This window comes from Wickerhamomyces anomalus (assembly GCF_001661255.1).
Source record: "Wickerhamomyces anomalus NRRL Y-366-8 unplaced genomic scaffold WICANscaffold_1, whole genome shotgun sequence".
NCBI classification, from domain to species: domain Eukaryota; kingdom Fungi; phylum Ascomycota; class Saccharomycetes; order Phaffomycetales; family Wickerhamomycetaceae; genus Hansenula; species Hansenula anomala.
In genome coordinates this window covers 2325014-2347336 of record NW_017567110.1, presented here as the reverse complement: position 1 = coordinate 2347336, position 22323 = coordinate 2325014, and the positions used below count along the sequence as shown (strand labels likewise).

Below are 22323 nucleotides of genomic sequence, written 5' to 3'. Positions count from 1 at the left end.
CAACACCAAACAATCAAAAGAATTTATTTGGAGATCACTACAATAGATTTAAACAACTTAAATGCTACAAAGAAGATAACATTGTTACATTCCATCATATTTCAGGTATCTCAAACTGCTCAGATTTTCTCACCAAGAAATACTCAGGTCCTGAAATTCAAAAGACATTAACCTCCACACCATTCAAGAATCATTTCTTTTTAAATCTATAGGTACTTCACTCATTCTTTCATATTCAATCACAACCAATTGAACACCGGTTAACAAAAGACAACACAATATAGTTCCAAATCAAGTTTCATCATATTTAATATTATTACATTCAATAAATACTCAGAAATGAGGGGGGGAATGTCAGGTATTACATAACCAGAATAACCAATTATGCACAATTCATCAATACTCAACATTTCACATCAACTATAAGAAGAATCAAGAATCCACTAATTGTAACATTATATGTATATTAATAGAACATCGGAATTACCTTATATACACACAGTAGAGGATATTCTGTCAAAATTCACAGCTGTCAACTTGAAAACGCTCAACACCAGCAACTCGCAACCACCAGGACTCGCCAATTGGCATACTCAATCACACATTCAGTCTTAGAGGTCACCATGTTCAGAGGACTCAGAGACACACAGGGCAAAAAGAGTGATCTGCCGATGTAAGTTGACAAATTCCACTGATAAAAGAAAAGGGTATTCTGGAAGCTTGTGTGGACCCTTTGCTTGATGACTATTGAAAGCCGAGCACTAACATCTGAAAGAACATCGAACTTTACGCCTAAAAAGTCACAATCTAATCGCCAATTGTTGAAATATGCTGGCTACGTGATAGGTGTCCTGCTATTCATATACCTATTTGCTTCCAAAAGTGGTATCCATCATTATACAGATGAAGAAAACACAACTTATAAGTTCAAAGAGATAGACTATGAAAAGTTGAAAAAATTTGATGAAGGTGTTGAAAAATATTTGGTTGATAAAGATGGTGTCAAATCTGACTCTCTAGAATATAAAGAATTACAACAAGACATTGATGATTTGTACCATAGCACTGTTGATTATTATGATTTGGGTGACTCTCAAGGCTCAAGTAATGGTGCTATAGATGGAGATTATACTCTATTATTGATTCCATTGAGAAATGCTGAGCCAGTCTTACCATTAATGTTCAAGCATATTATGAACTTGACATACCCACATAACCTCATAGATATTGCATTTTTAGTTAGTGATTGTTCAAAAGACGATCACACTTTAGAAACATTATTTGATTATTCAGTTGCATTACAAAATGGGAACTTATCAGAAGTGCTCAAGATCCAAGAAAGTAAACAAGGTTCAGTTTCAGGTACAAGTGATTTACACTTGAGCTATATGGATCCAGATTACATAGAGAAAGTTGATAAAGCATTTAGTCCACCATTTCATAAAGATTACAATAAACCTTTCAACAGTGTCCAAATTTTCAAAAAAGATTTCGGACAAGTCATTGGACAAGGGTTCACCGATAGACATGATGTTAAAGTTCAAGGTATTAGACGTAAACTTATGGGTAGAGCTAGAAATTGGTTAACAGCCAATGCATTGAAACCTTACCACTCATGGGTTTATTGGAGAGATGTCGACATTGAATTGATGCCTGGTTCCATTATCCAAGATTTGATGAAATTTAACTTTGACGTTATAGTTCCTAATGTTTGGAGACCATTACCAGAATTCTTGGGCAATGAACAAGCTTATGATCTAAATTCATGGATTGAGTCCGAGCAAGGTTTGGAATTGGCAAAGAATTTGAACGAAGATGATGTTATTGTTGAAGGTTATGCAGAATATCCAACATGGAGGGTTCATTTAGGTTATATCAGAAATCCAAACGGTAACCCAGATGAGGTTGTCGGTATGGATGGTGTTGGTGGTGTTTCTATCTTGGCTAAGGCTAAAGTTTTCAGAAGAGGTGTCCATTTCCCTGCATTCACTTTCCAAAACCATGCAGAAACTGAGGCATTTGGTAAAATGGCTAAAACGATGGGGTTCAGTGTTGGTGGGTTACCACATTATACAATTTGGCATATTTATGAGCCAAGTGAAGATGATTTACAAGAGATTGCAAGAAAAGAACGTAAGAAGAGACGTCAAAGTGAAGGAAAGGATAAATTATCGGAAAAGACTCAGAAGAAGCTACAAAAAGATACCTAAGGATTTTTATTCCAATATATAGCATATATTCAAGTCCCATATTGTTCTGTTTTATGTATATTAGTAACTAGAGTACATATCTACGTCTAAACTTTGAATCGAGGTTAATATTGTATTAAGCGTCTATCATCTTCACGAAAATCAATTAAAAAACAAATAAAATAAAACAATTTAAAAACAGAATATAACTAAGCATTATAACATAAACGTAGTGATGAATGAAATAATGATGGAATAAATAGAAAAATAATGAGTTGAAGTCAAAGCAACACCAGCAGCTTTGTGAGATGTCTTTGATGCAGAAGTTGATGCAGATGAATTGGATGATAATGAAGTCATTATAGATGATGAGTTCCCATAATATGCAGCAGAGCTTGTTTGTATAGCAGATGAAGATGGAGATGTGGATGTTGAAGTTAAAACAACATCTTCATTCTTGGTTGCAAATCCAATTTGTTGATTATTAACGTCAAACACAGCATAAACACTCTTCAAGAATGCAGCGCCAAGAATCCAAGAATCAGCAGCAGCTGAATCAATACCTTGGATATTTGAAACACAATAGCCTGCCATTGAAGGGTCTGAATATTTGGCACCAAGATAGTTTTCTGGTTCTATGGTCCAATCATGGCCGTTGATGTTGAGCCCAATGTTAAATGATGAATTACACAAAATTGCAAAATTTGTACCATCAGTGATTGAATTTGTGAAGTAACTGTGTAGATCTAAAGCATCTTGTTTTGGCAGGGCAAGAACAGTTGTACCACTATCCACAATGGCCTTTCTTGAAGTTGATGAATTTGCTTGACCGTCACCAAGATTAACAGGATTGGTGAAATTAACATCAAATGAATCCAATGTCACAGATTCAATTGGGATTAACCAATAATGACTGTCGTTTTCAATCAAGTCTGAATAGTGAATATCACCTTTGTATAATTCTTTGATTGGGTCACCAATTGCAAAAATACCTGAATTTGGATAATCTGTTGAATTTGAAATGTTCCCCAAACTTATTGAAAATTTCTCAATAGAAATAGCATGTGAATCATATAATGCTGAGATAATACTCTGAATAGCTGATGAATCATTAGAAGGTAGTCCAAATATACCAGATACTGGATAATTCTTGAAAAAATCAGGAACTTTATCAGCTTTACCAAATTTAAATTTTTGAGTAGTTGCCAATTTATTAACAATAATATTATCTTCAACAACTTGACCACTTGCAGTTCCTGTGACATAAGCTAAGGCAAAAGTCGAAGTTGAACTCTCTGAACTGGCAGGTGTGTATAATGCATTATTCTGACAAGCACTATCCGTACAATTATCACCATAAACCCAAAGGTAAGCAGATCCAGTGTCAATGATTAATGGGAACTCTTTCTTCCCAATAGTTGTATTGACAAAATAACATTCATTGTTTTCATCTGTTTGTAATGTGGTGATACCAGGTTTCAAGTTCAGCACCGTTGAATTTGATGAACCATTGTTATTATTGTCACTATCTTTTTGGATATTCAAACCTTTTGATTGAGGTGAAGCTTTCAACAGTTGTAAATAGTTTTCAAATCCTTGAGGAGGTAGCTGGACACTTGACACTTTATAGCTTTTGGTAGAAATGAATCTATCTTCACCAATTGGAATTATTGCAAAGATGGAGACTGAAAAAAAAAGAAGTAGGATGTGAAATGATAACATGATTTGATGCAATGTATATGAAGCTCCAATAGTGTTTCCTTGAAAGAACACGAAGGACAAAGTTGTTGTTGAAGGTTGTTGAAGGTTGTTGACAGTTTGTTGACAGTGGTTAAAGAATGTGGTGATGAAAGGAATGTGGGTATTAATGGTGATGAGAAATGCTGCCAGCAACTAGACAAACAAATCGAAAGGTGAGAGGTTAGAGGTGATGGACGTGTTGATGTCCTTGAAGTTCGAGTATGGAGCTCGAGGATAAGGTTGAGAATTTGGCAAACACTTTATTTTGGACCGAGTTCAGCTTGTCAATTGTTTTGTCTTTTTTTGCATTTTAGAAAAACTCCAAAACAAAACAACGCTTACGTAATACTTCCACCGAGTTCTGCCTTAGTTATACAAATTTCACCGAAAAGGGTTACACTATTTTTCGAGTGTGAAACATCTTGAGAACTTATTACCAAAAGCTACACAAACAATCTCACAGAGATGTAAGCAAAACTGGTTATTAGAGCCCTTAATCCAACTTCAATGCAATCAATGGTCCTACTTAGCTTTTTCACCATTCTGAGACCAACTATATCTTTTGAGCTGATTACTTTAAACGACCAAAAAAATTGTGACACAAAAGACGTGCTTGTACATCTTCCCCAGCGCCTAATTATTTGAACTTCGACCAAAACTGTACGATTTATAAATCAAGTTCATAATATATGATTCGTTAAGAATGTCGAGCCATCAATACAACCTCCCAAATCATCATACTAATGATGATTCATTAACTACTTTTTCAATCAATGATCCCCAAAAAACAATAGGTGGTGTTGTTGAAGACTTAAATGTTGAAGAGAACCCAATTTCAAATATTGATGATGTTGTTGAAGACTTAAATGTTGAAGAGAATCAGGACCATCATCGTTCTTTCACCATTGGTCAAAGACTAAACTATCATTACATCCCATTGTTGCTCTTTGGTACTTCAATTGTCTTATTACTGGTACCTTCCACTCAAGGCTACGGGCTGTCAATGCTGTGCGAGAGTCTGGTAAGGTACCTTATAAGAGGACTAGAAGGCCGAATCAGCGAAATCCCAAGGAATTATCCAAGAAATGTTGTTGATGTAATTAACTATGAGTACATACCATCAGTTACTACAACTGTCTTTATATTTTTACTATATAACTACGTTTTTGGAGGTAAATATAAATCATGAGCTGAAATCTTTTGATTCACCAATTTTTTTGAAACTTTTCATAACCAAGTATTCAGTAAGCTAATTCAATAAAGATCCTCATTTTAGTGTAATATAGCTATGGTAGGAATATAGATGATTGGTGTAGTCTTCTTCGTCACAAAACTCATTCATTAAGATCGACGTCTACGAAATTCTTCATGAATTAGCTGCCAATATCAAAAATAGAGAAGGTGCGAAGAACCGTCAGAGACCTTAGTAGTAAGTATCCTTATATTCCTAAGCAGTAGCTTAAGCAGCACTTAAAGCAGTAGATGTAATAGAAACAACAGTAGTGTAATGATATTCAAATTGTAGTTAATGTCTTACAGGTATTTAGTGTATCTCTGGTCGTTCTGACTATTGCTCGATATTTCACAACAGACGACCTCAGTTCTCAGAACTGGAATTAGCTTGTGTTCTTATACACTTCCTTGGTGCTGAAATTAACAATATCTTTGCTTATCTTCTCATATGGGAATCGAACAAGAGAATAGTTCACATACCAATTAAAGTACCAAACAAAGGAGAGGTTCTCCTACCAGTCAAAGCATCAACTAAGCTCATAGACTCATAGAGCTGTTTTCATATCAGTCAAAGAAGGCACACGCTAAAATACAAAGACACAATGTAAATATTTCAATAAAGAATATTTTATACGTCCCGTTCTTAATGGTGAAAATTTCCCGAACCCAAAACTTGAAAGCCTAGATCGACACAACTGAATCAGAAAAAACAGCAATTTTAATACGAGTCCTAAACTTGAATTTCGAGTTGGAAATTAGTTATATAATCTTACTGGGATCCCATATGTCCAATTTTGACTGAATTATTTCATGTTGCGAAGTTCCCAAGAATCCCTTGCAGTATGTTTTGGTATCAGTTTAAAGTTTGATGAAGAGATTTTGTTTACTTTTCGTTGCCCCTACCGTATCGTTGACCTGGATACAGGCTACAAGGTATAAAGTTCATACAAATAACAAGAACTGGCTTGAAGCTCAGCCTAATTCATTGATACATGATTTAAATAATCATATTCGAGGAAATATGAACTTTGTCATGTAAAGACCTATGAAAAGCTCAATCATCATTTGAAGCATGTAATATTCTTGAGATCGATCATTTCGATATCAATAGATTCACAGGTATATGCATGAATCTCTTGTAAGTTGCCACATCTTGTTTGTTTCCAGTTTGTGGGTGCTCCTCATTTCTTAAAGACATTGGTGGCTAAATTGGGTCGTGACTAGACGCTTTCATGCTCTATGATTAGAGGCTTCAAACTTGGAGGTGGTCTCCAATGGCCTACACAGATTAGGCTTTATAACTAGACTACAATGAGTAAACAATGGGAATCTATAATCTATTTGTAACCGAATATCTATACATCTTCTATATCCTTTTTATTTGTCCTCTGCTTTTCAAGTGAGTAGCTTTGGATTTCAGGCAGTTCAAGAGACTCGCCATGGTCTTCTTCTTGTTCACCTTCAATAGTATGGGGCCAAATATATGAACAAATAACCAATACAATAGCCAATAAGATGGAGATACTGGCAAGTCCAACTCCAACATACATTGCAGCTCTATAACTTTTCAATAAATCATGTGTTTTAGCGAATATTTTTGTTTCGGCAGTTCCTGCGAACCCTAATGATATAGATTGTGAATAATTAATCATTGTGGAAACTAACGAACTAGCCATACCTTGATGTCTTTTGGGTAATGTATCTGATAGCACCAACGAGGCTGCAGGAAATGACATATCCATACCAAAGCTTAGAATAACCATCTGAGCAAAGATCATATTGAAATAGGTTTGGTGAACAGGTGTTGTTGATAACATTGTAATCCCAATGAAAAATGCACACATTGCAGCAAATAGAATATATGAAGCTCTAATTTTTCTAATCAAGACGGAAACCATAAGAGAAGCAACAATTCCAAAGAATAACAAACAGCCATAAGAAGCAGCACCTGAAAGTGGCGTCCAGTTCTTCAAATTTAAGAGGAAAGTCCAATAGTAGTAAGTCCATATAGAGAAACTTGCCCATCCGAATGCAATAACTGATAAAATAAGCAATAAATGAGTATTCATAATCTCACTAGGCAGAATGGGTGACTCAACTCTTTTTTCAATGTAGAAAAATGCAATTAAAAACAAAACACCAACAATTAATAAAACAATGATATATGGACTGGACCAGCCAACTTCTGGAGCTTGATTGAATGAGAAATTAAACAATATCAACCCTGTAACACCAGTGATAGCACCTAACCAATCCATTTTACTTGAAGAATGATGAGGTTTAATCTTTGGAACGCAATACACGACACAAACACCCATCAATGCCAACACAATGGCATTAGAATAATAAGCCCACTGCCAATGTCCAAACTGTGCAGTTAAAGCACCAAACACAACACCTAAAGTAGCACCTGTTGGTGCACAAGCTGCAACAAAACAAAAAACTAGTGCTTTCCTTTGACCATTAGGGTATAAATTACCAGCTATACCAATGGCAGAGGGCAATATAAAAGCTAATCCAATCCCTTGAAACCCACGACATAAGCAAAAAAAGACGATATTATGAGAATACCCTGCAATACCAGTCATGAGTGTCCAGATTAATGACCATGAAATACCTATAAGTAAAATTTTTTTCAATCCATATAAATCACCAAATTTACCAGATATTAAAATGAAAGCACCTGAAGTTAATGGGAATGCAGCCATGAACCAAACTTTATCATTTGGCGTTATATTAGGAAATGATTTTTCTAATAAGTTCATCATTGGTAACGTTTGTGTTGTGCCTGCTTGATTTAATAATTGTGCAAACATTATCAGCAATACTACTGATATCTCATGTGCTGCATTTTTGAAAGCTGGTGGCCTTGGATCTACCGTTATCATAGTTGAGATCTTGATGTAGTTGATGTGGATAGAAGAAAGAAGTACAGATGATCTAAAATATGTCTAGTTTAACAGCATAACGGTTTTTTTATTTATTGAAAGAGTCTGTAAGTTTGATTAATGCAATTTTGCACAAGTTAGGGTCTTTTTTATCAGAAACTTTTTTTTTGGCTGCGGCTAAATACAATTTCGGCTAAATGAAGAGTATTACCGGCGGTGTTAAGTCAAAGCCGTCGATCAAGACACCTACAAAATACTAAGTTCTAACTTGTACAATAAACCTTTTAATCACAGGTAAGAAACCAAGTGTCTTGTATCAACATTAAATAAGTTGTTCATTTGAATTATTTTGGAATATTAGAAACAATAGACATCCCTATCTTGAAGTGACCAAATCAAAAAAAAAGTAAAACCAAACTCATCAAAAACATTTTTTTTTAATTAACCATTATCCTTTTTTAACTATATTGTTACAAAAATAAAACTCAAACTCAAATCATGTTCATCTTCTTAATCTAGTGCTATTTCCATTACCATTATTACGTCTTCCCTTATTGCTATTATTATTACTATTATAACCAGGATGATAATAACCAGCATTATCATCTTCATAACCATAATCATCAGAGGTGTTCAAAACATTAGCCGCATAAACCATATTAGCATGTTGGGATTGTGCCAAATACTGAGCCATGACTTGTGATCCCGATGTTGTGAATCCATTTGAATAAAATTGAGGTTGTTGTTGTTGGTGAGGATGAATACTTTGACCACCTCCATAACTTGATAAATTAGTTCTTGATGAGCCTCTTGATAAGTTACTGAAGGAACGATGTGGAGCAGGTGGTGCAAATGGAACTTGCTTATAAATAAATGTCTCTTGATCTTGATATGGGAAATAACCTAATGAGTTCAATGATGCTGAAGAAACACGGGATGACATTGCTGGTGAAAATGATGATGAAACATTCTTTTTGGAACGTGATGAATTTTTCTTATTTTTATTATTACGAACTTTGGAATTTGAAAATTCTTCAGACGAAGTTCTTGATGGTGTGTAAGGTCTTGCTTCAGTTGGAGATTTAGCAACGATATCTAATACTTCTGATGAAGATGAAGATTCATATAATTCATCGTCTCCTTCTTGGGCTTTCTTTTCATCTTCTTCATCTTGTTCTTTAGTGTCCTCATTTGTGGTACCAGCAGAAATACCAAAAGCGTTATTTTCAATATATTCAACAGGTTCCTTTTCCTCTTTGGTTTCATCTTCTTCATTTTCAGTCTTGGAAGTTATACCCATGGTATTCAAAAAATCTTCAGATACTTTTTCAACTTGATCATCTTCATTTGACTCTTTAATGTCATCATCTTGTTGTTGATTTTTTCTTATTCTATTTCTCTTTTTATTCTTTTTGGCCTTTGGTGGATTACCACATCTATCTTTACCAAAGCTGATCTTGAAATTTCTGTATTTACCATTGAAATAATCATGGAATTTTTCAGTATTATTACCATTAGCATCATCAACAACTTTGATAGCATTTGAAATGTTCAAAAAGTTTAAGAAAACACAACGATCATTCTTGAAAAAATTAATTTGTTCAATTTCACCAAACTTTGAAAAATCCTCTCTTAGAATTTCCTCACTTGGTAATTTTAAAGATTCATCAGATAAATCTTGATCTTTAATACCAATATAAACATTTCTTGAAGCACCAATAGTAACAGCTAATGCAATTGGATTTGGTAAAGGACCAGAATGATTACCCCAACCAATTTTCAATTTACGGCCATGTAATGTCACACCATCAATATTAGCATTAGCATAGAATTGAGCAGCAGCAACAGGTTCAATAAAGGTTAGGAAGCAAATCTTCTTTGTGGAGAAATGTTTGATGTATTGTAAAACTCCACCTCTGACAACATTACAAATATCTTCAGGTTTTGTTTTTGGATCTAAGTTTCCCAAATAAACAGTTCTATTACCAACATTATTTGCCCCACCAGCATTAGTAGCAACGGCTTGAGCAGTTAAATTTTTTTGATTCAAAGCATTTGAAATATCCTCATCTGTCATGAATTGTTGAGAACCATATCTGTGTTGTTGCTGTTGTTGGTGAAGTTGTTGCTCTAATTCTTCTTGTAACAAATCATCTTCATCCTCTTCTGAAATTTGACTAATTTCTTCATCTTGTTCATCAGTTATTGACCTTATTAATGAACTAGTTGAATTTATTGAACATCTATCTGTACCATAAAACACTTTAACATCTTGCCAATTTGAAGATAAGGATAATTGTTCCACAGCTTTGATTGCAGATGAAATATTTGTAAAATGTATAAATGCAAATTGATCATTTTGTTCATCTTCAACTTCTTCAGCCTCTTGATCAGTTTTTTCATCAGTTTTCTTAGTTATCAAATCAATTTTATCAATGATACCAAATTTTGAAAATTCTTGATATAAAAAGTCTTCATCAATCTCTTTATCTAATGATTTCAAGTTTCCAACATAAACATTTCTTGTGGCACCGTCTGAATTGATAGCATTTGAAATGAATGGTAATAATTTTTTGGTATTGATGAAATTTATTGATAAATCTGGAGATTTGTTTGCCTTTTTAAATTTTGATAAATAAGTTAAAATGTTATTATAGAAATTCAAACAAGTTTCAATTTTCAAGAAAGCTAAAGCTATTGAATTATGATCTTCATCTGGATAATTCTCCACTATTCTAACATTTTCAATAGGACCAAAAGTTATAGTATCTAAAAATTCAGTCAAGGATAAATCTTGATTAACATTCAATAACAAAATAGACCGTGTTGGTTGCCTTGAAACTTGGAAATTTGATACCCTTGTAGCCATTGGATTAGATAAGGATGGACTTGAATTGGCTTGATGTAAATTATATAACGATGAGTTGCTTGAAATGGCACCATGGTTTGAATATATATTTTGAGATTCCATCATTGGTTGATTATCAAAAGTTGAATCATTTAATGAAGAGCTTGAAGAACTTGCAGTAGATTTAAATTTACCCTTTGATGGAGTCTCATCCAACTCATTAGCACTTGAATTGTTCTTCTTGTATGAAGCTGTTGTAGAGTTTGATGAATTATGTCTTTGTAAAGTCAAATGATAATTCAGACCTCTTTTTCTTGCACTTTCAGGTGGGAAGCTTAACTTTGGAGCTGGAGCTGGGACAAAATAAGATTGAGCAGCTTGTTGACTAGGGTGTACACCTTGAGGAGTTCTTTGAATTTGGAATGACCCATGATGAACAGGGGAAGGTAAAGGTGATTGAACCTGAATGTAAGGAGAGCCAACTAAAAGCTGACGAGGTAGCAATGAGCTCCCATAGGCCATATCAAAAGGTGTTTGAGGCACCTGATCTTGTTGATATTGCTGAGGGTATTGTTTGTAAATGGATGGAAATTTTTGATAAGGAAGCATTTTGGGATATAAATAAGCAATATTGTAGTGATTAGACAACTAGCAAATAATAAATTAGCAAAAATACTAACAATAAACAGCTATTTCTTCTGTTTGTTAGCTTGAGAGAAAAAAAAGAGTGACAAAGCGGCCTAGATGATGAACTAGGTGCTTTTATTCCAACGAAAGGTTCAAAAAATAAGAGAAGTTGTAAATGCTTTCTCTGTGCGGTAATGATTTGTCAAGCAAGGCTTTGAGTAGTGAAAGATCTATAGTTGATGGTTCTTCTAATTCTTCGAAATCTCTTGTTCAGGTTATTTCGTTAGCGCCCGTGTCAAGCTGGAATTTATCGAGACCGTGATCTTTGTGGGCTTGGGAGAGTGTTTCTAGGTATTGGATGGTCTTGTAGTTAGCGACGACTAGCCCTTTCTCCTTGGTGGATAGCAGTTGAATCTTGGTGCGTGTTTGGGTTTGTTGTTGATGAATTTGTTGTTGAAGAGGGTTTTTGGTTTGTTTCTTCTATTTTAATTCTCTAGCCAAAAAACAGTCAAAATTAGATTCGACTGAAATTTCAATTTTTTTTTTTTTTTTTTTTTTGGTTGGGAAAGGAAAGCAAAAATTTAAAGCGTGAAATTCAAGGTGAACAAATGCTCAGTATATGAAATTTGGGATTTAGGGTAAAGTGGATTAGAATTCAGAATATTAGTTGTTATTGTAGTTGAATTGGTTGTGTGTGTTTTCGTGTTTGGTCTTGACGTGTTCTTGCCCTATTCAACCAGTATTATTTCTCTTATGGCTCTGTACCTCGTGCCTGCTTCGAATCGAGTCTAGCTACAAAGGGACTAAAAGAGCCATAAAAATAGTACGACGTTGAAACGAAGGATCAACACTCAAATGAGTTAGAGAGTGACAATGGACTACAGTACTACACTCATAATAACACCCTTTCCAGGATAAAACAGCTTGATACTATCTGAACAAACGCGTCTCTTACACTTGCTTTTAAACTCTGACTGTAGTTCTTGGAGCTTGACAATTTGAAGATTTCCTACTTCTGTTGCAACAGTGTGCCTCAAATCAACAAGTACACAGTTACAACCAAGACGAACTAGCTGATCTCTGAGATGATAATAAATATCCTTCAGAATAATAAATTTACGCTACACTTAAAAAATATTCACGTCTTGTCAAAGAGCAGCTCCACAAATTATTCTGAAAGCTGACACGCTCAATAAAGGCCTATAAGCGCGTTCTCTGACTATTCAAATTGTTATCAACCTAGCTTTGCCCAAGAGCTAGCCAAGCTTCAGCGGAAGATCCTGATTGGACGCTTGGGGTACGTTTTTGTGACTTGTGAGGTTGATGAAGCAGCAGCACTTTAATGTAAGCACACCCATGCTAATATTTTCAGAAGATTTGCAAGTCAAGTTGACAAAGAGTTTGATGGGAAAGGATTCCTATCACCAAAGAGGTTGTAGCTGAGATTTGATACCAACTCTAACTCTATTTCAACAATATAATTGTTATATACAATCTTTATTATTCCAGCTTGAACTATATTGAATTGCTGATTCGCGTTAATTCTCTGTCGAAACCTGTTCACCTTGACGCGTTTATGTACTTTGCGGATTTAACTAAAACTAAAAAACACTCTTAACAATAACACATAAACTCATAAAACTATACATAAGAAATAACAACTAATAGATCGATACTTGTACTACCTTTTTACTACATTCCCATATTTGAATTCTGCCAATCAAATAAACTACCACTTCTTTGAGCTTGTCCCTGTTGTTGCTGTTGACCAAAACTAACATTAGAACTATGAGAACCTCCAGTTAAATCAGGTTCTAACTTAACTTGTACTGGATTAGACCCCTGGAATCCGCTTTGCAATTGTTGTTGTTGTTCACTTGGTGTTAATTCTCCATTAACACTAACATTATAACCACCGAAATCAAACCCATTCAAATCAAAATCTAACCAAGGTGCTAAACCTAATGAACCATCTGCACCAAAATCATACTCCATTGTTTGTTGTTCTTCAAAACTATTCACACTATCACCACTGTTACTTGGTGGTCCACCACTACTGCTACTTCCTAGGTATGTTGATTTGAAAGCTTGCTGTTGTTGTTGATCCTTTGGTGATGGAATGAAATGTTGTGGAGTTGGTTGTGAAACACTAACTGATCTTTGTCTATTGACTGGAACTCTTTGAGCCGCAGTGCTTGAATCAAATGAGATTGGTGGGATTGAATCTAATTGTGATAACATGTTTGATAATTGTTCTGAAGATTCTGTCTTTATAGATGGTGTTGTTGATGTCAAGTTTTGTTGAAAATTTTGAACATTATTAGATAATGGAGATGGGCCACTATGAGAATATGCTCTTGTTCTTTGCATTTCAACTTGTTTCAATGGTGAGTTTGTCTTTTTAGATTTATGATCAACACTTGATTTCCTACTTATTTGATCTTTATTACTTGGTGATGAAATAATAGCTTCAATGGCACTTTCAATCAAATAAACACAATTCTTGGATAAATTACCTGGTATTTCATTAATGTTTTCATTTTTCAATTCATTAATAATATTTTGTAAAATTTGTTTAGATTCTTGAAATAATGCACCACCTCTTGTATATTCTAATGAACCTTTTGCACTCAAGATTGCTAACCTTGATTTTGTTCTTGATATATTCATTGGAATTGGAATATAATAAGTCTTTTTAGAATATAAATCTGATAAAATGTTCAAAATAGCAATAGTACATTGTTGAATAACAATATATGAAGCAGATCCACGACTCTTACTAACTTCTGATGCAACAACTGGTAAATGAATCAAAATCTTTGCAGAATAATACAACAGCACTAATAACATTTGTTTATCATTTGTTAATTTTTTGGAATCTTTTAATAATCCATTAACATCTAGTTCAAATTTAATATTTGGAGGTAAATCTCTTCTCCAATTATCCAACAAATTTTCATGGATTAAAGTTAATTCTTGGAAATTATCTGAAGATGAATGACTATGTCTCTTAAAAATTGAATCCAAAACATTCCCTAAAACTTTTGAATATCTCATAATGGCTAATGATAAATTACAAACTTTACCAACTAATGGAACTTGATTATTATTCACAATCAAAATATTTATATTATTATCATCATCCAAATTATCATTACCAAATGGTAAAGCACACTCAATTTCATAATCTTTTAATAATCTAGGAACACCCAATTGTAAAGAAGCAAAGGTATCTAATGTATAAATACACCAAAACAAGATACGTCTTTCAGCTTGCTGGAATTTTGACACTGTAGAACCAGTATTACCCAACACTGCAGATGGACATCTATGTAATCTTAATTGTTGAGCCATTGTAATAACACGACCACGTAATCCATATGAAGTTATAACATCACCAGTGTTTAAACAATAAAACAACGCTAAACTCAAGATTTGTAAAGATTGGATTGAACAAGTTGATGCAATTGATGAATTAATCAATTGATGGATCAAATAATCATAATACAAGATTTGATCCTTATCAGCATCTTGGAAATTACTATTTGGTGAATCCCCATTTGGCGAAGAACCTGCATTATTATGATTTTTTTGACACAATAATGCCAATTGAACAATCAAAATCATTATTGCACCAAATCTTTCTTTATAAACCATCCCATTATCATTAAATTTATTTTCAAATGATTTGGCAAATTGAACATATTGCTTTAGGAAATCATTCTTATCCAAAATTGGAATGATCATCCCCCATTCTTGGAAATAAATGGTGATTAATTGGTCAAGATGATATTTTGGTGGTAATTTCAAATTGTTGAAAAATAAATTAGATTCAGCAGGTGTGATTGTCTTAAAATTGATATTTGTGAAATTAATAATGTTATTCTTCTCTTGGATCAATTTGGAATTAATCTTTGGAATTTCCTTTAACGAAGCAATTGCAGTTGCTGTAGTTAAGCATGCTCTTGAGTCTAAGCCATGAGTTTCACCAATTTTGGATAATAATGATGGGATGAATAAAGTCTCCTCGGTACTTCTTGGAATCGACATTGCCACTAATGTGGCTAGTTGAGTTCTTTTACTATTTGAGTTATTCATTCTTGCAATTGCCATAGCTGCAGGCAATCCAGGTGCTTGATTTTGTTCAAAACTGACATTGTTTGGATTATTGCTGTTATGATTGAAACTATCTGAAAAGTCATGATTGAAAGGTAAAGCTTCATCATCTGTTAAATCACCATTATCTAAATCAACGGACCCTGCAATGGAGACAGGTCTTTCATTAACTGAATGTGGATAGTTGGCGCAACAACCAGGACCTGAATGAACATGTTTTGGATCATGATCAATATATTCCGTCATCAGGGATAAACCACCATTACCATTCTTTGAATTTTGGTCATGGCCTTTATTTAACAATGAAAGGTTTGAAGAGCTTAGAGGCTGATGGTTCCCAGTACTATCACTTAGGTCAGGAGTGCTTTCAACTTTTGAATATAGTTCCATTTGTTCATCTCTAAGGTCCAAAAGGGCAGTTAGCCTTCTGTTTTCCGCCTCCAACTCACGAACTCTCTCTTCCAAAGTTTCAGTATAACCTCTTGGGAAAGCACGACGACTTAGTCTATCACTGACCTTACATTCGAATCCAACAGCAGCACACTGGGAACATTGGGGTCTTTTACCATCACATCTAGTTTTCTTTAGTCTACACCGGTCACAAGCCTGTGCAACTCTTTCAATTTGAGATCCAGGAGCACGAATCACTTTGCTAAAAAGACACAGCAATGTTAGTAAAACTGTTAATTCTGCATACTTGTATCATATTCTATACTCACGTCTTTGGTGGACCATTAGAGGGTTTCTCCTTCTTCACTTGTTCAACAGCCATTTGACAGGACACAGCTTGTATGAAAAATATGGGGTTGTCAACGCACTAAAAAGTTTGTTTCAATCAAGCGTCTTCTCTTTGTGGAAAGCCTTACTCTTTGCTATTCTTCTTGGAATTTGATAGATGCTTTCCTGTTACTGTCTTGTGATATTAGGGAGTCTGGATGGTACTTTGTTTTTGTTGGTTTCCTGTGCTTTTTTAGTCAAATTTGTTGATTATTTTGCGGGTTGAGCGACTGAAAGTGAATCATCAGAAAAACTATGACCAAAAAAAAAATCGAGAAAATGTGACGTAAGCGATTAGGTAATTTTGAGGTTATAATATACAATTAACCATGAGAATTATGAATTGAACTAGAGTTCACAACTTTGAATACTTTATTTTATGTGCGTTTTGGTAGTTTCTAGTGTATTAGAAAGTGTACTTTTATTCATAGCACTACGCTGATACTCTTTCTATTAAATTCTCCTATTTTTAGCTCATCTATACGCTTCATCACCAATATCACTTTCTGCCTCACTATGGTGATCTTCTGGGTCTCCTGCTTCAGCAACAGTCTCGTCAACAGCCTCAGGGGTCTCTCCTTCAGCTTCGCCCATCTCAACATCCTCATCTTCATGATGCTCCTTATCGATTCCATTTTCTTGATCAACACTAGCAGGATCCAAAATCTTCTTAATTGCTTCAAACTTTTGAACATCTTCAATATAACTTCTTTTGATCCTGTCGATATCTTTCTCATATTGCTCTATACTCGATAATAATTGTGTTTGAATTTCTTTCAATTTCTCCACAGAGTTTGCTAAATTAGTTTTGAAAACATATCTTATAACTTCTTTAGTTTCAAATTCTTCAACTTTGTTATCCTCCTCTTTTTTAGATCCATCGTCTTTTTTCTCGTCCTTTTTTTCATCCTCTTCTTTATCCTCCATTTTCACATCTGGTTGTTCCTTCTTCACCCTGACTAAAGAAGCCCTTTTCAAAATTCCAGGTGCATTCTTTATAGCATCTGCCTGATCACCAAATATTTGTTTCAGTTGATCTTCATTATAACTTAATTCTTGAATACCGCTAAACGAATCAATTATTCTATTAATCTCTCTAACTTCCAATTTTTTCTTGGTCAATTGTTCAATCTTCTTCTTTGAAGTGAATAACTTCTTCATCAATTGTTCCTTCTTTTTGGAAATCGTTTCTTCAGAAAGTTGTTTCTTCAAGTCGTCTTTATCCTCGAGTATGTTGTTATAGTATAATTTTGAATGATCAATCTGTGTTTTGGCGACTGAAAATGACCTTATCAGATCTTGTTTCAATTTTTGTAATTCTGGAACTGTTTTCTTCTGTAGCTTGTTATGTATAAGGTCTAATTGAATATGGCTAACTTCATTGGCATTTTTACAATAAGAAAGGATCTCTGTGGTGAATAATCTTGTTGAACCCACTCTTTCATCCAATGTATCATCTATTTTCAAAGCATTAGTACTTTTGCGCAACTAAAAAAGGCCACCATTCCACATACTTATATCTTTATTGGCTGTGATCATTGAGGGCATTTTGAATCTTTGATCTTATTTTATTTCAATTTGATCAAAACTTCTTCAAACTTCAAGTTGTCTCTTAAAATGTCCATCAAAATTTTGAACTACAACAAAAACATCACAACACCAAAAGTACACGAATCTCGAAATGAGAAATCATCAAAGACATTTTCTATGAAGCAAATACCTACGAAATCAGTTAATCAAACTTGATATTGTACATGTGGTAATCAATTTGAACAATTACACCCTCACCATATTCAAGCATTAATCTCCATAGAAAATTGCATCTTCAATGAGTCAAAACCAAGCAATTTTAGCTGCTTCAATATTAGCATCTCAAGGCTCTTTAGCAAAACTTCAAACTTTCTTGCAAAATTACAACATATATGACAAACTAACGTTACTATCAATACTTCTGGTGTTCACCCCAGAATTGGAGCCAGCTTCCAATCTATTATTTGTCAAAGAAATCACAGACAACAACAATTCGTCTCTTGAAAATCAAGATGCAGTGATTGAACTATTGTCAGATGATCCACACTTGATTGATCTCCTGGAAGTCAACTCTGATATTCTTTCAAATCGTATTAATCAATTGAAGTCATATCTTGCTGAGAATTGCACAAGTCTTGGGTTTGTCAAGCTGAATCTATCATCATTTGTCAAGGCTAGAATACGTAAAACGTTTGCTGTCAATCCTGATATTCATTTCAATGATCCGTTATTCAGATTAGTTGCTGATGATACTGATTTCCAAATATGGTCTGATACAATTGTTGGTCCTTATGAATACTTGAAAAGAATCTCAACTACTGATGTTTCATTACTTGAGTTCGAAAACCTGTCACAAGTTGAAAAACTAAAATTGTTACTAGATGCACTCGAGATTGGTTTAGTAACCAAAGTTGAACTACCAATAGTGGCATTTGTTGAAAATTCTAGTCCAAACACATTAATTGAATATCTTCAAACATATCCACCTGAAAATGTCAGAACTCTACAATTGTTGAACAAACTTATAGTACAGGTGACTCCAGCATATGAACCTAAAGATCCACTAATCCAACAAACAACAGCAACGTTGTATGAATATCCAGAATTATCTTCACATGCACTACAATCTATAAGTGAAGTGCTTGGTGTTTTCCAAAAATATTCGAATGATTCATTCTTGGGGAATTTGATCAAATTAACTTCTGCAGCTAAAGCTATAAACTTTGACCAGGGTTCATTGAAAGCATTGGATGAAATTTCCAAAAGCTCCAAATCTCAAGAAGCTCTACTTCACTCAGTATTGGAGAACATTGATGCCAACACTTCCAAAGAATTTATCAATCAACTTTACGTTCTAAGACAAACAATTTTCACAAATATCAATTTCAACATTTTTAACAGTCTATTGATTGAAAAATTATTATCCCTAAGATTGTTTTCATTAGTTTCCTATCAAGATAGTTATGAAGATTTGATGATTGATTATTTCTGGAAGTGTTTCAAACGTGCATCAAATGGTTCAAAACATAGAGGTGAAATTTTGAATGCTTCACAATCACTTCGTGTGATCCCTAATCCATCACCAAAAGTGAAGTCTTTACAGAAATTGATTGATTCCATTGATGAGCTATCACATTATTCCTTATACTTCAAGCCAGGAACTCCATTAGTCCCTGCGGATTTTCTTGCTGTTGGTTCAATAACTGAGATTATTCAAAGAGTATTGGAATTGAACCCTGAAGCATATCTAGAGTCTGATAAATTACTAGAGGTTTCAAATGGCTTAACAGAGGGGTTTTCATTGGACCCAATGGATACATTCCAACTCAAAGCGTTCTGTATTGAATCCGCCTTAGCAAATAATGATTTTGAATTTGCCCTAGATGCTGCTAATGAACTACTAGATACTACAAAAGATCAATTGAAACTGCAAAGTACTTGGTTGACCTTTTTCCAAGTTGGCAAGTATGTTTCTCCAGAATGGTTAGATACGGAGATTCCTGAAGAATCAATTAAAAGTCAGTTAGATCTTTTGGCAAAGGTTTTAAAGATTTGTCCTGTTAAAAACACTCAAGTTATTATTGCTCAGTGGAGCTCGTTGGATATGGAGCTTTCCTTGAGATAAAATTAAGAATCATGCATCTCTAGCTTACAAGTAGTCAAAATTAATTAGTTTGTTTTATTATAAAAAACACTCGCATAACTCCTAGAAAGAAAAACACTATATACATCAAAAAAACACACGTCATCTATTAATCATTTCCTCTTTTTCGAAAGCTTCTTCTGTTCAACACAATATTATCTGTAGAATCATCTTGGGTGGCCATAAGCGGGATATAATCACTATTTTCAGCGAATGAACTTGGACTTGGAGCATCAACGTATTGTTCGTCACCTAATTCCTCGTCTTCAAGATCTTCAAAAGAGCCACCCATTGCATCATCAATTTCATTTTGATGTAATTCAAGTTTACGTCTATTTTGTTGCTCCAAAAACGAATCTTCAGCTGATTTCAATTGGGCATAAAACTGCAGAACACGATCATGAGCTTCAACTTTTCTGGCATTGAAATGTAAAACTTGTAACCCATTTCTACTGACAGCTCTTGATAGGGCAACATAAGCTTGACCTTTTTCGAAAACTCTTTTCAAATTAACACAAACTTTTGGTAATGTTTGACCTTGAGATTTATGTATTGATAAAGCCCATGCCAAAATTAATGGAAGTTGCATTCTGGTAACTAATGGTTTTTCATGTTCATCTTCAACAGACCAAGTTTCTGGATGCACTAAAACAGTTCTTTTTTGACCATCTGGTGTGGTGAATCTAACCAATGGTAATTTTTTACCTCTTGAACTTTCATGTAATTTATTCATTAAATCTTTCTTCATTTGAATGTTTCTTTGAACATCAGGATCATTTGAATCAATTTCATTGAAAAACTCAAAAACAGTTTCTTCAAGTTTCCCTTCAGGTTTCTCCATTGTTTCATCTTCTTTACCCATCTGCTCTTCTTTAACTTTTGCAATATCTCTCTCAATTTCCTCATCATCCAAGTTAAAATTACTTGATACTTTTTCATAGGTCAAGTATGTTTCTTGGTCAATAAAATCAATAACTTTACCTAAAGAACCATTAACTAAAGACTCATCAATGTTTTTGATCATCATAACTTGAGCACCCGTCTTCAAATGTAGTAATTTTGGAGCCATGAAGTTTGCCAGTAACCTTTCTCTCTGTTGTGGATCTTCTAAATTACCACCATCCCAAGCAGTATATGTCTTGATTTCAGATTCCAGTTTATCTAATCTTGTTTTGTTAGCTCTATCAACTTCAAATCTTGTACAAAACAATTCAGCAGGTTCGATATCGGTTTCTGGTAATTCTCTTTCCAATTTCATAAATTCTCGAATAGATTTCTCTGATAATTTGCCAATTCTCATTTCATTCAACATCTCAATAAATTCCATATCACCTTGTTGTCTGAAAACTTTTTGTAAAGTGATTGTCAATTTAATACATCTTTTCCAAGCAAAAGAATCAAATGCAAAAGTAGCTGGTTGTTCCTCTTTTTTAGAGACAGGTGGTAATTGGAAAAAATCACCACAAACAACTACTTGAATCCCACCAAACGGTTCATCACATCTTCTTATTCTTCTGGCAATATCATCCAATTTATCAAATAGTTCACCATCGATCATGGATATTTCATCAATAATTAAAACTTTGATATTTTTCCATCTTTTAGAATTTTTTTTACTTCTCCTTATCTTTTTCAATAAATCAGTAGCACTCTCTTTACCTAAACCAATACCCGCAAAAGAATGTAATGTCATACCACCAATATTACAAGCAGCAAGACCTGTAGAAGCTGTAACGGCGACTGTATCTGGTGGATTGATTTCTTTCAATGTTTTGATCATACTTCTCAATAAAATAGATTTACCAGTACCTGCAGAACCGGTGTAGAATAAACTTATCCCCTGTTTAGCTAAATCCACAACATGTTGTTGCTCTTCACTTAAAATAAATGGTTGAACAATCTTGGATTGTGGAGCAGGTGAATCGGGTCTTGACACTGTACTTGCATTTCTCACTTGATCCATTTCATGAAATTGTGGACGTTGAGTTAATAGCGAGATCTCAGCATTTCTCTTCTTCGGTTTAGTCAACAATTGACTTATCTTTGTATCTGCACCGTTGACATTGGAAAAGGCCCTTGTTTTTGGTTGTGCAAATCTTGTAAAATCAAATTTCCTTTTCTTTTCTTGTTGTGCTGGTTCTTCAACTTGAGCTCTTTTGTGTGTAGCATCAAAAAAGTCTCTTGGTGCTGTCCCATCTTGAGCTTCTTTTGGTGGGTTATTATCATACATTT

General features: G+C 34.1%; 8 protein-coding genes across 8 annotated transcripts; 3 read left to right on the top strand and 5 right to left on the bottom strand.

The window, feature by feature from the left end:
* Positions 1–740: 740 nt before the first annotated feature.
* On the top strand, positions 741–2210 carry VAN1 (Van1p; the record flags this gene model as incomplete). The annotated part of the gene is made up of 2 exons (XM_019185406.1): positions 741–885; positions 970–2210. 2 exons carry the CDS (start codon positions 741–743, stop codon positions 2208–2210), a joined length of 1386 nt encoding a protein of 461 aa, XP_019041807.1.
* Positions 2211–2239: 29 nt separating this feature from the next.
* Positions 2240–4233, bottom strand: WICANDRAFT_66846 (pepsin-like aspartic protease; the record flags this gene model as incomplete). Its single annotated transcript, XM_019184059.1, has 2 exons — positions 2483–4233; positions 2240–2256 (listed from the first exon to the last, which is right to left on the bottom strand). The coding sequence occupies exons 1-2, from the start codon at positions 3909–3911 to the stop codon at positions 2240–2242; spliced, it is 1446 nt and encodes a 481-aa protein (XP_019041806.1). The 5' UTR covers positions 3912–4233.
* A 120-nt stretch (positions 4234–4353) lies between these two features.
* On the top strand, positions 4354–5118 carry WICANDRAFT_103367 (uncharacterized protein; the record flags this gene model as incomplete). Its single annotated transcript, XM_019180380.1, has 1 exon — positions 4354–5118. Exon 1 carries the CDS (start codon positions 4633–4635, stop codon positions 5116–5118), a length of 486 nt encoding a protein of 161 aa, XP_019041805.1. The 5' UTR covers positions 4354–4632.
* A 1399-nt stretch (positions 5119–6517) lies between these two features.
* Positions 6518–8050, bottom strand: WICANDRAFT_82592 (MFS transporter; the record flags this gene model as incomplete). Its single annotated transcript, XM_019185405.1, has 2 exons — positions 6518–6621; positions 6652–8050. The coding sequence occupies 2 exons, from the start codon at positions 8048–8050 to the stop codon at positions 6518–6520; spliced, it is 1503 nt and encodes a 500-aa protein (XP_019041804.1).
* Positions 8051–9464: 1414 nt separating this feature from the next.
* NAB6 (Nab6p) lies at positions 9465–10919 on the bottom strand (the record flags this gene model as incomplete). Its single annotated transcript, XM_019181242.1, has 2 exons — positions 9465–10146; positions 10261–10919. Coding segments are annotated over 2 exons (1341 nt in total), but the record flags the coding sequence as incomplete, so codon positions are not given.
* A 2298-nt stretch (positions 10920–13217) lies between these two features.
* Positions 13218–16593, bottom strand: CAT8 (DNA-binding transcription factor CAT8; the record flags this gene model as incomplete). Its single annotated transcript, XM_019180379.1, has 2 exons — positions 16361–16593; positions 13218–16293 (listed from the first exon to the last, which is right to left on the bottom strand). Exons 1-2 carry the CDS (start codon positions 16411–16413, stop codon positions 13218–13220), a joined length of 3129 nt encoding a protein of 1042 aa, XP_019041802.1. The 5' UTR covers positions 16414–16593.
* A 299-nt stretch (positions 16594–16892) lies between these two features.
* WICANDRAFT_103363 (uncharacterized protein) lies at positions 16893–17966 on the bottom strand (the record flags this gene model as incomplete). Its single annotated transcript, XM_019180378.1, has 2 exons — positions 16893–17875; positions 17933–17966. The coding sequence occupies 2 exons, from the start codon at positions 17964–17966 to the stop codon at positions 16893–16895; spliced, it is 1017 nt and encodes a 338-aa protein (XP_019041801.1).
* Positions 17967–18246: 280 nt separating this feature from the next.
* On the top strand, positions 18247–20110 carry SEC39 (Sec39p; the record flags this gene model as incomplete). The annotated part of the gene is made up of 1 exon (XM_019184058.1): positions 18247–20110. One exon carries the CDS (start codon positions 18247–18249, stop codon positions 20071–20073), a length of 1827 nt encoding a protein of 608 aa, XP_019041800.1. The 3' UTR covers positions 20074–20110.
* Between the last annotated feature and the right edge of the window lie 2213 nt (positions 20111–22323).